The sequence below is a fragment of the Anastrepha obliqua genome, chromosome 6 (assembly GCF_027943255.1).
Source record: "Anastrepha obliqua isolate idAnaObli1 chromosome 6, idAnaObli1_1.0, whole genome shotgun sequence".
Taxonomy (NCBI): domain Eukaryota; kingdom Metazoa; phylum Arthropoda; class Insecta; order Diptera; family Tephritidae; genus Anastrepha; species Anastrepha obliqua.
Genome location: NC_072897.1, coordinates 56,299,377 through 56,315,947, shown reverse-complemented (window position 1 = coordinate 56,315,947; position 16,571 = coordinate 56,299,377). Strand labels below are relative to the sequence as shown.

At 43.4% G+C, this 16,571-nt stretch overlaps 1 protein-coding gene across 1 annotated transcript in view; it reads left to right on the top strand.

Moving 5' to 3' along the window:
- Positions 1–296: 296 nt before the first annotated feature.
- The window catches only part of LOC129250030 (PRA1 family protein 3), a 56,403-nt gene continuing 40,128 nt past the window's right edge, over positions 297–16,571 (top strand). The window contains exon 1 of the mRNA XM_054889678.1: positions 297–934. Coding sequence (XP_054745653.1) covers positions 469–934 — 466 coding nt within the window. The 5' untranslated portion in view covers positions 297–468. The remainder of the gene's footprint in view (positions 935–16,571) is intronic.

Genomic DNA, 16,571 nt, shown 5'->3' with positions numbered 1-16,571 from the left:
TTTAAAGTTAAAAAAGCAAAATAAATACTATACTCGTTATACATATTTTTGTTTATGAGTTTAAAATTAAAGTCGGTCAGTAGTTTTCCTAAAGTATGGACAAATAGTGTTTAGAGACAACAGCAAGATGACCTAAAACTTGAAATGGTTCTTAGAATGAAAAAAACGTTTAAATGCTTATCTGAAAATCTGGCCCTTTGTATGTTTAAATAGTGCCAAGGTGAAGGTTAAAGATGACTGTAAAATCGCCCATGTAAACACTCTATAAGCGTTCGAATCTGGTTGCCAATCGGTATCATTGTGTCATCTATGGCATTGTTAACTCTGCATTTATATTTTTTGCGATAGACCTGTCTAACATATTGTTCGGTTTATAAGTACCTTGTTGTAATAAAAAAAATAAGTAAATAAATAGTCTGCATAAGCGAGTCGATCATAGCTTCTAGCCAGTACATAATTGGATTAGCAATGGCTTCCGTCGCCGGTATCACTGAAGCATTGTCAGCTCAAAATATAGAGCTTGCTCCATTACGAAGTCTAGATGACTTTATTTTTGGCTCTGCTCGTTTTCAACTACCAAATTTAAAAGATTTGGAAAAATGGGGTAATCGTGTAGTGAAGAATTTGCTCTATTACCAATCCAATTATTTTCTTATGTGTTTGGGAGTTTATGGTTTTATGATCATATTAAATCCCATAAAAATTTTTTTGGGGTTGTTTGTTCAAGCAATGATAATGGCAGTATTAGTGCGGTTCTTTGTAAAAAAGTCGGCGTCAAAATTCAAGTTTATTATTGGCTGGTTCAACGTCATCCAAGAGAATCCCTATCAAAAATGGTACCTTTTGGCCGGTGTCGTACTATGCGGCTATCTTCTATTGCATTGGTGGAACGCTTGTTTACTATCGAGTTTTTCGTTACTTCTTCCTATATCATGTGAGTATTAATTTGGAGAACTGTTTAGTTACTTACTGTTTTTGAGCTATTGGTCAGAGATGTAGCGCTCGTGTCATCTAAAACCTCGGCTGAGCTTTCCTTTTCTACCACGATATATTTGCTTATAATGTCTAAATGCGTGGACCGAATTTAAAAATTATAACACGCAAATGTAGTCACTATATCAGCCTTTTGATTTATATTACTTTTTATAAATTAAAATTAAGAATTAATAGCAATATTTAACGTTAAAAATTCACCTTTTTTGCATAAGCTTGAAAAAATGCCCTATTACAGACGCTTATTTCACTTAAATACAAACACAGAAAAGTAACGAATTCACTTATAAACACTCTTTATTAATTGAATATTTGATTTAAAGCTATTTTCACTAAATAATACTACAAATTCTATTAGAATTTTATTATTACAAATGTTCTTCTAAACGTTTGTAATGCCGTGCAGAATAAATGTGAGGAGCGAACTGTCAAACGAACGATGAGAGAGAGAAGAACAAAGCGAAATAAGAAAAACCCAGCCAACCAAAAGGGAACACTTATTTTATTGTTATTTCTATTATTTATAGGGGCGCTTTTTTCTTTCAAATATACATATATATTACAAAAACAAATATTTTTACAAATATGTACTGAAAATTTGGAATAAAAATCGCGCGATTTTTAGTCCAAATTTTCGCCTGCGGCGCTTTTTTGCTTTCAAATATACATACATATTACAAAAACAAAAATTTTTACAAATATTGAAAATTTGGAATAAAAATCGCGCGATTTTTAGTCCAAATTTTCGGCTGCGGCGCTTTTCTGCTTTCAAATATACATACATATTACAAAAACAAATATTTTTACAAATATTGATAATTTGGAATAAAAATCGTGCGATTTTTAGTCCAAATTTTCGACTGCGGCGCTTTTTTGCTTTCAAATATACATACATATTACAAAAACAAATATTTTTACAAATATTGAAAATTTGGAATAAAAATCGCGCGCATTTTTGCTTTCAAATATACATACATATTACAAAAACAAATATTTTTACAAATACTGAAAATTTGGAATAAAAATCGCGCGATTTTTAGTCCAAATTTTCGCCTGCGGCGCTTTTTTGCTTTCAAATATACATACATATTACAAAAACAAATATTTTTACAAATACTGAAAATTTGGAATAAAAATCGCGCGTTTTTTAGTCCAAAATTTCGCCTGCGGCGCTTTTTTGCTTTCAAATATACATATATATTACAAAAACAAATATTTTTACAAATACTGAAAATTTGGAATAAAAATCACCTAAATTTTCGCCATCGGCACTCATAACTTTTACGATAAAACATCATTTTCATAAGTGCTATGAATTATAAAACCTAAGTTAAATGCTTGCTGGGTTGTCGACTGCTGTATTCTCTTCTCTTCAACTGTATTTCAGTCCAAACTGCAAATGTGGTCGGAAAAAACCTAATTTTTAAACTTCTCCTGGGGGTTCTATAGGGACCCTAGGAGGTTGGGACTTTCACAGTTATAATGGTGTGACCTTGCTCTTTCTAATGGGCGTGGTGGGTGGCGCGATTTTTAATTCCAAATTTTCACTATATTATGAATATATGATATATATATAAACATATATATTCATATATATTTATATACATGATATATATATATACATATATATATTTAAAAAAAAAGAAAAAAATAGCGCCGCATAAATAAATAAAATAACCGGATACTAGACCGTCTATGCTGTCCACAGTATTTTTGCGTAAAACTTTCTTCTGTGTAGGCGGCTTTCGGCCGCACTTCAAAAAAATAACCCTCATCAGCCCAACTCCGGCTACGCAATCCACAGTATTTTTGCGTAGAACTCCTTTTCGCGTTGGCCCGTCTCCGCTGCACATAGGAGTTTTACGTGAAGCTGAACTGTATTTCGAAAATCATATCGATATTGTATTTATATATATTTATGAACTCAATATATACACCTTAGAGGTTGTAAACCCCCATTCCCTCATTATTCTAACAAAAAAGAGTGTGTGGAAATTATGTTCCTATTTTTTGCTTCTGGCAGCACTCCATTCAGCCATGCTTTTCAGTTATTGTAAATTTAGCTGGCGCGTCAAGTGTTTGCAAGTTATAAATGCAATTTAAATTGTTAATTTATGGTATATATAAATAAAAATTGTTAGAAACGTGTGTGTATGTTAATGTAGTTTGAATATTTATTAAAATAAATGTGATAAGTGCACTTATTGTATCAAAACTTGGTGAAGGTAAAAGACAAATTTTATCAACAAATAACTTAAAAACTATTATTGACTGAATAGTGTTGGTGCTAGTTTTAGCAAAATAAGCACGAAATCAACATCTCCTGTGAATTTCATTGGAAAATTCGTAATATTTCTCTCAAAACAAGTGAGGGGGTAGTGCATGGAGTCGGAGCCCGAAATCAACATCTCCTGTCAATTTCATTGGAAAATTCGTAATATTTCTCTCAAAACAAGTGAGAGGGTAGTGCATGGAGTCGGAGCCCAAAATTTCCTCGCGAACTTAACTATAATTTGCCACATTACACTCTACATTTTTTAACATTTCACTAAAATTCACCAAATATACACTCACACGCGTGTTTTTACTGATTTTTATGCTAATATTCTAATTATTTCTATTAAAATTAAATGCAAATTCATTTGCCCATGCAATCACTTTCCAATTTTAAACGCGATTAAGAAGAAGATTGGAATTACAACAGTATGGTGTTGCCGGATGCCTGCAAATGAAAACAAAAATTAAGTACTTGAGTTTAGTGTTAATGATGGGGATGGGGGTTATTGTGCGTCCATACTACATATACGCAAATGACGTTTTAATTTTGGGTTCAATGGCTTTAACACGGAAAGGAGTTATACGCAAAAATACTGTGGATTGCGTAGCCGGAGTTGGGCTGATGAGGTTTATTTTTTTGAAGCGCGGCCAAAGGCCGCCCACGCGCTTATGCCTTCTACGCAAAAATACTGTGTTAATTAATTTAATTTAATTTTAATTACTTTATTATTATTTGTGATACGCTTAATATCATTGTTTTTAAGTTTAAATGAGTTGTATGTTTTTATTTTCAAAATTATTTCTCAAGTTTAAATTACAGCAAAAAATACTGCAGTTATACAATGAACCTTCCGCTGAACATGCCTGCGTGCGAACTTCGTTTTCATTTCAGGTGTATGGCAACACCAACTTTTCGCTAAATTAGAGAACTTTAACATTAAATTACTCAAAAACTATGGCCCTTATTATGAGCAACATTCGATCTTCGACTGTAGGCGAAAGTGCTGATCGAACGAATTTTCGTTTGGTATTATGGTGCTCATTCGTTGAAGAATAGGACTATTGTGAATTTCGATCGCTCGACGCATTTACAATAGATAATTTTTTCTCAGCTGATACAGCAAATCAAAATAAAAGAAAAACCGATTGTGTTGAAATTCTTTGCTAACAACATTTTTAAAAGTTAAAAAAAGTATTTTTTGTGAAAATGAGTACAACGGAGTTGTGGTTCGACAATTCATCGGACGATGAAAGATTAGTGGAACTAGAAATGGCTTCCACTGAGTACGTTTAGAATTTTCAAAATGTGTTGACGTACTTAATATTACAGAAATTTCCTTACAGATTTTTAAAGAACTTTAGATTATCTAAAGAGGCGTTTATGAACCTACTGTCCAGCACAGAAGACCAGTTGCAGCAGTGCGCCCGAGCCAAATCCATTCCAAATATTTTAAGGCTAGCCACAGTTCTGCGATTTTATGCTCAGTGATCGTACCAATTGAGTATTGGTAATGAAGGTATGCTAGGACTTGCTCAACCCACTGTGTCTGTTGTGCTATCGGAAATAATAGATGTCCCTTTTGCGAATTGTGGATTCTCTTCCATGAATGCAACTAGCCTTTCTAATTGCTGTTTGGTACTCACGACTTTCGACCTGCATAAAATTAACAAAATTAGTATTTATTATTTGGTTACTATAAAACAATAAATAATCGCAAACAACGTACATTTTAACAAGTTTTCCCACAATACGCTACACAATCGAAAGCAAAATTGCATTCGACTCTAAATTCGGTATACAACGAAAATGTGGACAGCGTTGCACCGCTCATAATACCAAATTGACATTCGATATTCGATTGCAATAGCGGTTGGATGCGCTGAGAAGGAGAGCAAGGTGCCAAAGGTAACTCCCAGTATTTTGGGGTTGTTAACCGTCGGGATTTATCATCGACTTTCACCTTGAGTTGTAGCTTGACCTCCTTTGTCCAGGTGGTGAAACGGTTCGCAAGGATTTAGTGGGGTAGTGGTTTGGAGCATAGGCTATCGCTGTCATTGCCCGACGGCATTATCGTGCAGTCGTCGGCGTATGAGACCAGGAAGGCTCCCTCTGGGGGCTCCAACTTCCCCGAGAGTCCCGCGCAGCCTTGGCACAATTACGTTCTGGATATTGTAGCAGGTTAAACTCCTAATTATCCAGAATCGACCCCGACATTCTAAACATATGTCCAACATGTGAAAGCACCCCGCACGACACTAACCACCTTTTCTCATGCTCTATTAAACCCACTCATCTAACACCTATCTCCCTCTGGACTCAATTCGTCGAAACAGCTAGTTTCCAGGGCCTACCGTTAGATGAGCTAGACGAAGACGACCGGTGATTACACTACACTGACAGGGCAAAGGTACTGCTACAACAACAACAACAACCCTAAATACGTCTCCTCAAGACTGGTATTGAACCTAGCCCAGCACCAGAAGTATTCTACTCTTGCATCTGCAACAAACAGCTCCACCCGAACTCCACCTCGGTTAGGTGTAACACGTGCAACGGGTGGAGCCATCTTAAGACCTGTTCAGACCTTAATACTCATACGGAAAGGTCCACACGGTATGTGTTGCTCCCGCCAGCAGGCGTCAAATGCCTCCGCGGTTACTACCACCCCTGATAGGCCGGCACTACCAACCGCCATCACAACCAATACCTCTACGGTAAGGAGCCTATCGGAGCAACACTACTCCCCTGACTTAACCCATCCTCTTTCCTCCTGCTCCAACCCCAGTGCGGGGACAAACCAGCAGCTGCTGGTCCCCCGCACAGTCTGTTCCGTGTGTCAGGCCGTAATACCTCGGAATCTGGCATCACTCAAGTGCAATTTTTGCAATGGCTGGTGCCATTTTAAGACCTGCTCAACCTTAGGACACATAGGGAGTAGTTCACACGGTATGTAATCACGTGTTGCTCCCGCATCTTGCGGCCCCTGCCTCAACGTCTTTACCATCAAATGTATCGACACTGCAAACTGCCACCACCTTTAACCTTAACGGTTAGGAGCTCATCCGTGCAGCCCAACTCCCTCACCCCAGACCCACAACCCTCTTGCTCCAATCCTAGTGCGGGAACAAACCAGAAGGGTTCGTTGGAACCTGACAGCGGTCAAGTACAATTCTTGCAATGACTGGTGCCACTTTCGGAGTTGCTCTGGCCTGCGCACCATCCGTGAGGGGACGCGCGTCTACGTTGCCTCTGGTGCAGAACTCTGCACCCGCAACCACCCCCTGTGGCAGCACCGCCGTCATTCCAATGACAGCCGGTTCTACGTTACCGGAATGACTCGGGTGTTTCCCTGTCTAGTGAACAATATATCACCCCACCCCTTGCGTCACAGGAGCACCTCCTCGCAGCAACCTTGCTCCAAAAACTTCTCCTCAGGGCTGGAATTAAATCCAACCCTGGGCCAGAAGTATTATATTGCTACGTCTGCTATAAACGGCTCTACCCGAACTCCACCTCGGTTAGGTGCAACAAGTGCAACAAGTGGAGCCATCCTAAGACCTGTTCAGGCCTTAAGACACATAGGGAGAGGTCCACACGGTATGTCGCCTCGTGTTGCTCCCGCCAGCAGGCGACAAATGCCTCCGCGGCTACTACCACCCCTGATAGGCCGGCACTACCAACCGCCACCACAACCAATACCTCTACGGTAAGGAGCCTATCGCAGCAACACTACTCCCGACTTAACCCATCCTCTTTCCTCCTGCTCCAACCCCAGTGCGGGGACAAACCAGCAGCTCTTGGTCCCCCCCACAGTCTGCTCCGTATGTCAGGCCGTAATACCTCGGAATCTGGCATCAGTCAAGTGCAATTCTGGCAATGGCTGGTGCCATTTTCGGAGACGTTCCGGCCTGCGCACCACCCGTGAGTGGACAACTGGCTACGGTGGCCCCTGCTCCAGAGCTCTGTACCCGCAACCGCCCCCTGGGACGCGGCTACCCACCATCGTCAGGCCGCAACAACAACAGTGGATTGCACAGCAGGCCCAGCGTAGGCAACCCCACGCGTCCCTGCGTCCAAAGAAACAAAACTGCACGCTACGTCATCTCTGATCACCAGGGATGGCTATAACGTGCACAGACATGATCGCGAGCGAGATAATGGTGGTGGCCTAGCGTTTATAGTCCACCACACAGTGCAGTATCGTCTCATCGATGAAGAAATCGACCGCAGGGACAGCACCTTAGAATGGCAAGGCGAAGATGTCCGGTCAGGCGATTCCGAGCTCGAAATATTTAACATATATATACTCCGTCACTTGAACCGAAAACCGATTGGTGGTAGGTGACTTCAATGCGCATTACGATCTTTGGAATTCAAGCCTGACAAATGATGGTAGGGGACAGCAACTGGCAGAGCAGATAGACGACTCGACATTCAGCACTGTGAACGACGACGCCCCCATGGCAGCCGGTTCTACGTTACCGGAATGACTCGGGTTTTTCCCGACCAAAGGCTGCCGCCCCAGTACACTAGCCCTGTCTAGTGTATCGTATATCAACCCCACCCCTTACGTCACAGGAGCAAACTCTCGCAGCAATCTTGCTCCAAATGCTTCTCCTCAGGGCTGGAGTCGAATCCAACCCTGGGCCAGAAGTATTCTACTGCTGCGTCTGCCACAAACGGCTTCACCCGAACTCCACCTCGGTTAGGTGCAACAAGTGCAACGGGTGGAGCCATCCTAAGACCTGCTCAGGCCTTAAGTCGCACAGGGAGGGGTCCACACGGTATGTGGCCACGTGTTGCTCCCGCCAACAGGCGTCTGATGCCTCCACGGCTACCACACCCCCTGATAGGCCGGCACTACCAACCGCCACCACAACCCACACCTCCACGGTGAGGAGCCTATCGGAGCAACACAACTCCCCTTCAACCCCTCCCATCCCTTTCTGCTCCAACCTCAGTGCGGGGACAAACCAGCAGCTCTTGGTCCCCCGTACAGTCTGTTCTGTGTGTCAGACCGCAATACCTCGGAATCTGGTATCAGTCCAATGCAATTCCTGCAGTGGCTGGTGCCATTTTCGGAGATGTTCCGGCCTGCGCACCACCCGTGAGTGGACAACTGCCTACGTTGCCCCCTGCTGCAGAGCTCTGCACCCACTACCGCCCCCTGAGGCGCGGCCGCCCACCACCATCAGGCCGCAACAACCACAGTGGCTTGCGCAGCAGGTCCAACGTAGACAACTCCACGCGTCCCTCACCCCCCGGATTACACAGACCTCACCAAGAAGCTTCAAGCTTCTCCAGTTTAACTGCAACGGACTTATGAGTAAGGTCGACGAGATAGTCGACATTATGAGCCGGCACAGTATCCAAATAGCTGCGGTCCAAGAAACAAAGTTGCACGCTAGGTCATCTCTGATCACCAGGGATGGCTATAACGTGCACAGACACGATCGCGAGCGAGACAATGGTGGTGGCCTAGCGTTTATAGTCCACCACACAGTGCAGTATCGTCTCATCGATGAAGAAATCGACCGCAGGGACAGCACCTTAGAATGTCAAGGCATAGCTGTCCGGTCAGGCGATTCCGAGCTCGAAATACTTAACGTTTATATACCCCCTGTCACCTGCTGCCCGGCAGGATATCACCATGATATAGGTGCGCTCATCAGAGGTGAAAACCGATTGGTTGTAGGCGATTTTAATGCGCATTACGATCTTTGGCATTCAAGCCTGCCAAATGATCGTAGGGGACAGCAATTGGCAGAGCAGATAGACGAATCGACATTCAGCACTGTGAACGACGACGCCCCCACCAGGGTAGTGGGCAATTGTAGCAGCTCGCCTGACCTAACAATAGCTAGCGCGGGTCTGATAAATAGCATAACGTGGCCACCTATGCTATCGCTTGCATCACACCACATGCCCATTATCGTCTCGATTGAGAGACCTGCCGACTTCGTTTCCGCGAATCACCGGCCCTATTTTAACTTTAAAAAAGCTAATTGGGCCGGCTTCACGGTATTCACTGAGGACACTTTCGCCGCTCTTCCCATCCCCACCGATGTGCGCGTGGGCGAACGCGCATTCCGCAAGGTGCTCACAGCTGCTGCGGCTCGCTTCATCCCAGCTGGAAGTTATAAGGACATCCGTCCTCATTTCCCAGCAGAAGCAGCCAGTTTAGCAAACGAGCGTGACCACCTACGCCAGGCCGATCCCGGGGATCCCCGCACAAGGGATTTTAATTTGCAGATCCGGCAACTGGTAAATCAACACAAGCGGACTAAATGGGTTGAGCACCTGAATACTTGTAACCTCACGTCCGGGGTGAGTAACCTCTGGTCCACCGTTAGGTCCCTGTCGAACCCGACGAAGCACAACGACAAGGTGGCTATCACCTTCAACGGTTGTACTTCGTCGGACCCGAAGAGATGCGCGAGCTATTTTAGCCGGCTTTTCATACTGCATCTTCCGGTCGACAGATCCAAACGTCGTGTTACCAGAAGGCTGCACAAACTGACGAACGACAGTGCGCCACTTACTTTCTCCGGTGATGAGGTTCAGGGGGCAATCAACAAGTCGAAATCATCGAAAGCCATTGGGCCTGACGGATTAAACGCGCTGATGCTGAAGCATCTGGGACCCCTGGGAGTAGGATTCCTTATAAGGGTCTTCAATCTGTCCCTGGCCACTCTCATCATCCCTGACAAGTGGAAAGCAGGGAGAGTGGTCCCACTATTGAAACCTGGGAAACCCGCCAACCAAGGGGAGTCTTATCGGCCGATAACTCTCCTTTCCCCAGTAGTGAAGACACTTGAAGCCCTCCTACTCCCACTCTACACGACACACCTGGCCCCAGCCCCACATCAGCACGGATTCCGACGAGTGCACAGCACCACCACTGCACTCACCGCCATAAACGCCCAGATAAACTGCAGGCTTAACCAAAACCGCCCCTGCGAGAGGACTGTCCTAGTAGCGTTGGACCTAAAAAAGGCTTTCGATACAGTCAGCTATTCCACGCTACTAGATGATTATTATTAGTCGACACTCCCGCCAGGGCTGAAGAGGTGGTCCGCGAACTACCTGAGGAGTCGGCACTCGTCTGTGATTTTTCGAGATCAAACGTCAAAGCAGAGGAAGATTAAGCAAGGCGTACCGCAGGGTGGTGTCCTTTCACCCTTGCTTTTCAACTTCTACATCTCGAAGCTCCCCCAACCACCAGCGGGAGTTTCCCTGATCTCATACGCTGACGATAATGGCGTCGGGAAATGACATCGATGGCCTGTGTTCCAAAGTGAACAACTACCTCACCTCTCGCTTATTCACTGCGAGGAATCTCCAACTTTCCCCCACTAAGTCCACGGCGACCCTTTTCACCACCTGGACAAAGGAGGTCAAACTGTCCCTTAAGGTAAAAGTCGACGACACACCAATTCCGACTGTGAATAACCCCAAAATTTTGGGTGTAACCTTTGACAGTTTGCTCTCCTTCTCTGCGCATACAACCGCAATTTGCCACTAAAGTCCAAAATCGCAACAAGGTCCTCAAATCGCTGGCCGGCAGCACTTGGGGCAAAGACAAAGAAGTGTTGCTTTCGACATTTAAGGCAATTGGCCGGCCGGTTCTAAACTATGCTGCGTTTGTTGTTGTTGTTGTTTTTAACAGCGTAGTTGCTGCGTCTGTCTGGTCGCCTGGCACTAGTGATTCGCAGTGGACAAAGCTTCAGACATGTCAAAATACCGCCATTCGGACAGCGACCGGGTGCCTCCTGATGTCACCCATACAACATCTACACAACGAGGCACAAATGCTCCCAGTTGCGGAGTACAACAAATTGCTCAGCAAGCAGTTCCTGCTGGGGTGTTACCGCAGGTTTCACCCCTGCAGACACCTGCTTGAGCCTGAGCCGCCTCCCAGGCACGTCAGGAGACACCTCCTAGACTACGCTGACGAACTCCAGGACAAAACTGACCGAAACCTACTGGACCGGACAGTATTTAGACAGTTAATAAACGACATTCACCGGGAGACCGTTACCACCTTCATGAACTCCCGTCCTGTGAATGCCGTAATCGGAGTCCAACCACCACCTATTGCAGATGAAGAGCTCCAGCTTCCCCGTGAGACCCCTGTAACATTGGCACAATTACGTTCTGGATATTGCAGCAGGTTAAACTCCTACTTATCCAGAATTGACCCCGACATACCAAACATATGTCCGGCATGTGAAGGTACCCCGCACGACACTAACCACCTCTTCACATGCCCCCTCAAACCGACTCATCTAACCCCCCTTTCCCTCTGGACCCAACCTGGCGAAACAGCATGTTTCCTGGGCCTACCCTTAGATGAGCTAGACGAAGACGACCGATGATATACTTACACTGACAGGGCTAACTATGCTGTTAACTCAACAACAACAACGACGCCCCCACCGGGGTAGTGGGCAATTGTAGCAGCTCGCCTGACCTAACAATAGCTACCGCGGGTCTGATAAATAGCATAACGTGGCGACCTATGCTATCGCTTGTATCAGACCACTTGCCCATTATCATCACCGAATCACCGGTCCTATTTTAACTTTAAAAAAGCTAATTGGGCCGGCTTCACGGAATTCACTGAGGACACCTTCGCCGCTCTTCCCATCCCTACCGATGTGCGCGCAGGCGAACGCGCATTCCGCAAGGTGCTCACAGCTGCTGCGGCTCGCTTCATCCCAGTTGGAAGCTTTAAGGACATCCGTCCTCATTTTCCAACCGAAGCAGCCAGCTTGGCAAACGAGCGTGACCACCTACGCCAGGCCGATCCCGGGGATCCCCGCATAAGGGATCTCAATTTGGAGATCCGGCAAATGGTAGACCAACACAAGCGGACTAAATGGACCTCACCTCTGGGGTGAGTAAGCTCTGGTCCACCGTTAGGTCCCTGTCGAACCCGGCGAAGCACAACGACAAGGTGGCCATCACCTTCAACGGTTGTACTTCGTCGGACCTGAAGAGATGCGCGAGCTATTTTAGCTGGCTTTTTATACTGCATCCTCCTGCCGACAGATCCAAACGTCGTGCTACCAGAAGGCTGCACAAACTGACGAACGACAGTGCGCCACTTACTTTCTCCGGTGATGAGGTTCAGGGGGCAATCAACAAATCGAAATCATCGAAAGCCATTGGGCCTGACGGATTAAACGCGCTGATGCTGAAGCATCTGGGACCTCTGGGAGTAGGATTCCTCACAAGGGTCTTCAATCTGTCCTTGGCCACTCTCATCATCCCTGACAAGGAGAAAGCAGGGAGAGTGGTCCCACTACTGAAACCTGGGAAACCCGCCAACCAAGGGGAATCTTATCGGCCGATAACTCTCCTTTCGCCAGTAGTGAAGACACTTGAATCCCTCCTACTCCCACTCTTCACGAAACACCTGGCCCCAGCCCCACATCAGCACGGATTCCGACGAGTGCATAGCACCACCACTGCAATCACCACCATAAACGCCCAGATAAACTGCTGGCTTAACCAAAACCGCCCCTGCTAGAGGACTGTCCTAGTAGCGTTGGACCCGAAGAAGGCTTTCTAGATGATATTTATCAGTCGACACTCCCCCCAGTGCTGAAGAAGTGGTCCGCAAACTACCTGAGCGGTCGTCACTCGTCAGTGATTTTTCGAGATCAAACATCAAAGCAGAGGCAGATGAAGCAAGATGTACCGCAGGGTGGGGTTCTTTCTCCCTTGCTGTTCAACTTCTACATCTCGAAGCTCCCCCAACCACCAGCGGTAGTCTCCCTGGTGTCATACGCTGACTGTACGATAATGGCGTCGGGCAATGACATCGATGGCCTGTGTTCCAAAGTGAACAACTACCTCACTGACCTTTCTCGCTTTTTCACTGCGAGGAATCTCCAACTTTCCCCCACTAAGTCCACGGCGACCCTCTTTACCACCTGGACAAAGGAGGTCAAACTGTCCCTTAAGGTAAAAGTCGATGACACACCAATACCGAAAGTAAACAACCCTAAAATTTTGGGTGTAACCTTCGACAGTGTGCTCTCCTTCTCACCGCACACAACCGCAATTGCCACTAAAGTCCAAAATCGCAACAAGGCCCTCAAATCGCTTGTCGGCAGCAATTGGGGCAAAGACAAAGAAGTGTTGCTAGCGACATTTAAGGCAATTAGTTGACCGCTTCTGAACTATGCTGCGCCTGTCTAGTCGCCTGGAACTAGTAACACGCAGTGGATAAAGCTACAGACATGCCAATTCGGACAGCGGCGGGTTGCCTCTTGATGTCCCCTCTTTAACTCCTTCACAACGAAGCACAGATGCTACCAGCACAACAAACTCATCAGCGAACAGTTGCTGCTAGGGTGCTACCGCAGGTTTCACCCACGTAGATACCTGGTTGAGCCAGAGCCGTCTCCCAGGCTCGTCAGGAGGCACATCTTCAATTACGTCGAAAAGATCTCGGACAAAACGAACAAACAACTACCTACAGGACCGGACAATGTTTAGTAGACCCCCGACCACCGAATGCCGTAATCGGAGTCCACCCACCACCTACAACAGATGAAGAGAGACCGGCGTAACCTAGGCATAATTACGTTCTGAATATTGTAGCAGGTCTTACTTCTACTTACCCAGAATTGACCCCGACATACCAAATATGGGTGTGTTCGAGCCACAAATGTTGCGGCAGTGTTACTTTTTATGACAGAGCATCACGTTCTTCGATAAAATTTCTACAACACTGGCAACGTCACGCGTTCGTTTAGCGAAATGTTGACAATCTGTTGCTCATCACTAGCTAATCAAGCGCAACATACAAATTTTCAATGCGCAATCGAGATGGAGGAGGAAAAGTAAGTAAATTTTGTGTTATTTTTATGTTGTTATATTGTTAATTATTTGTTTTTAGCATAAAATTAAGCGTTGTGGAAACCAAATTAATGGTCAGACCTCGATTAGACATGGAAAATGCATTTGGTAGCGGGGGGAGGAAGAAATCGGTCCTTTGGGGCAAAGTACTGGACAAAATGAAAACCGATGCTCCAGATCAGTTGCAACGAAAATTTTTAAACATGTACGCAACATATAAAAGAATAAAAAAGAGGAACAATTCTACAGGAAGAGATGCAACCACTTGGGAATTTTTTTATGATTTCGACGAGATTTATGGTACAAGACATTCCATTTCTCCTCCATCTCAAAATTTGCAGAGTTCCCTTAACATTTCAATCAGCAAAAGTGTACAGGATGATGGAGAATATCAAAGATCGCCAGACGAGAATCATAACTCCGAGACTGACTCCGATGGTGATGCTACTACGAATGAATATGAAAACAACGCAAATACTCCTAATAAAAAACGAAAAATACCAGCCAGCGAGTTACTGGAGTTTTTCAAAAAAGAGGCTCGTGAGGAAAAATAAGGCACAATGAAGCGATGGCATTGGAAAAAGAAAGGCTTTAAATAGAGAGAGAAAAAGTTTCAAGAATGATGGAGCTCAGAGAAGTGTTAGATAAGTTTGTCAACAAGTGATCTTAGTATCTGAAAAAAGTGATCTCACTCAGTCAGTATTTTTACAGACTTCAGCATTTAGTTTTTTTATTAATATAAAATAAAATAAAGTAATTTATTATTATTATTATTATTATTATTATTATTACTTCTTCATTAGTTATATATAACTTTTACATTTATAATTCATTTTACATTATTATTTTACATGATATAAAATTCCAAATTCATTTAATTTATATTTAATTTTATAAAATCCACTACAAGTTTTCTAAAGTGAAGCAAATTATTTTCATTTTTTATTACATCAGGTAAGGTGTTGAATAATTTTAAGCCATTATACATTATTGAATTCTGAGTGCTTCTCTTATTAAATCTTCCTAATCTGAAGTCATTTGCTCTTCTCAAATTATAAGGTTGAATATCTCTGACATAGACGAGTTCATCTTGGAGGTAATCAGGACACATACTGTGTTTTACATTGAACACAAAAACTAGGACTCTTAACGCCAAACGTTGCTTTACATTCAACCACATTAACATTTGTAACATAGAAGACGTTGATGTGTATATATTGCACTTGATTATTACACGCATTGCTTTATTTTGCAAAACTTGAAGTCTTTTTTTAATATCATTATTGCACATATAAAGAATAGTTGCACAGTAATCAAAATGTGGCAATATGATTGTGTTAAAAATCATTACTGCATTGTCAAAACTCAGTCTTTTTCTAATTCTGCTCAAAAATCCCACCTTTTTACTAACTTTATTGCATATATAGCCAGCATGTTCATAGAAATTTAATTGTTTGTCGATTATGACTCCTAAGTATTTTATTGTGCTAACTTCACCTAAGCTTTCACAACCAATTTGTAATCGCAAATTTTCATTCGAGTTGAGAATCATGAAATTAGTTTTATCGGTATTTAGCTTTAGTTTATTCATGCACAGCCATATTTCTAGATTTTTCAAGTCCTCTTGTACCTTGTTATGGATATCACTTAGATTTTTATCAGCTATGTATAGCAAGGTGTCATCAACAAACAAAGCAATATTACACCACTTTAACACCGTATTTATTTCATTGATATATAGCAAAAAGAGATCCACTCCTAACGTTGAACCTTGAGGCACTCCAATATCTACATGTTCCTCTTGAGAAGTAAATTCCATAATTTTTATTTGCTGCGATCTTCCACAAAGATAGGATTCAAACCATTTCTTTTCAACACCTCTGACTCCATAGCCTTCCATATTCTGAATAAGGATACCGCGATCAATTGTCTCAAAAGCTCTTTTAAAATCAAGGAATATTGCAAGTACTTTGTCTCCAACATCAATCCTCTTTTTCCATTCGTGAATTGTCCAAATTAAGGCCGTCTCACAAGAATGACCCTTTCTAAAACCAGATTGCTGCCGAATTATAATATTATTGTCTTGTACGAATTTTGTGAGCTGCTTACTAACCACCTTTTCAATTACTTTTTCTAAAGTTGGCAACATATTTATTGGTCTATATTCTACAGCAGTTTTTGGATTTGACACTTTTGGAACTGGAAGCACTATTGATTTTTTTAAAGTTTTCGGGAATGAACCTTCGGTCATCGACTTATTTAATACATGCAGAATTTCATTTCCAAGATTATCGATATTTTCCAATAATATTTTTGCACTAATGAATTGTTATGAATTAAATAACGTTTCCTCCTGTTTTTCTCCATGTTTCTTAAAAAACTATCCCCACCCCTTTCCACTAGCTCATCCGCTATCAAAAATGTTAAA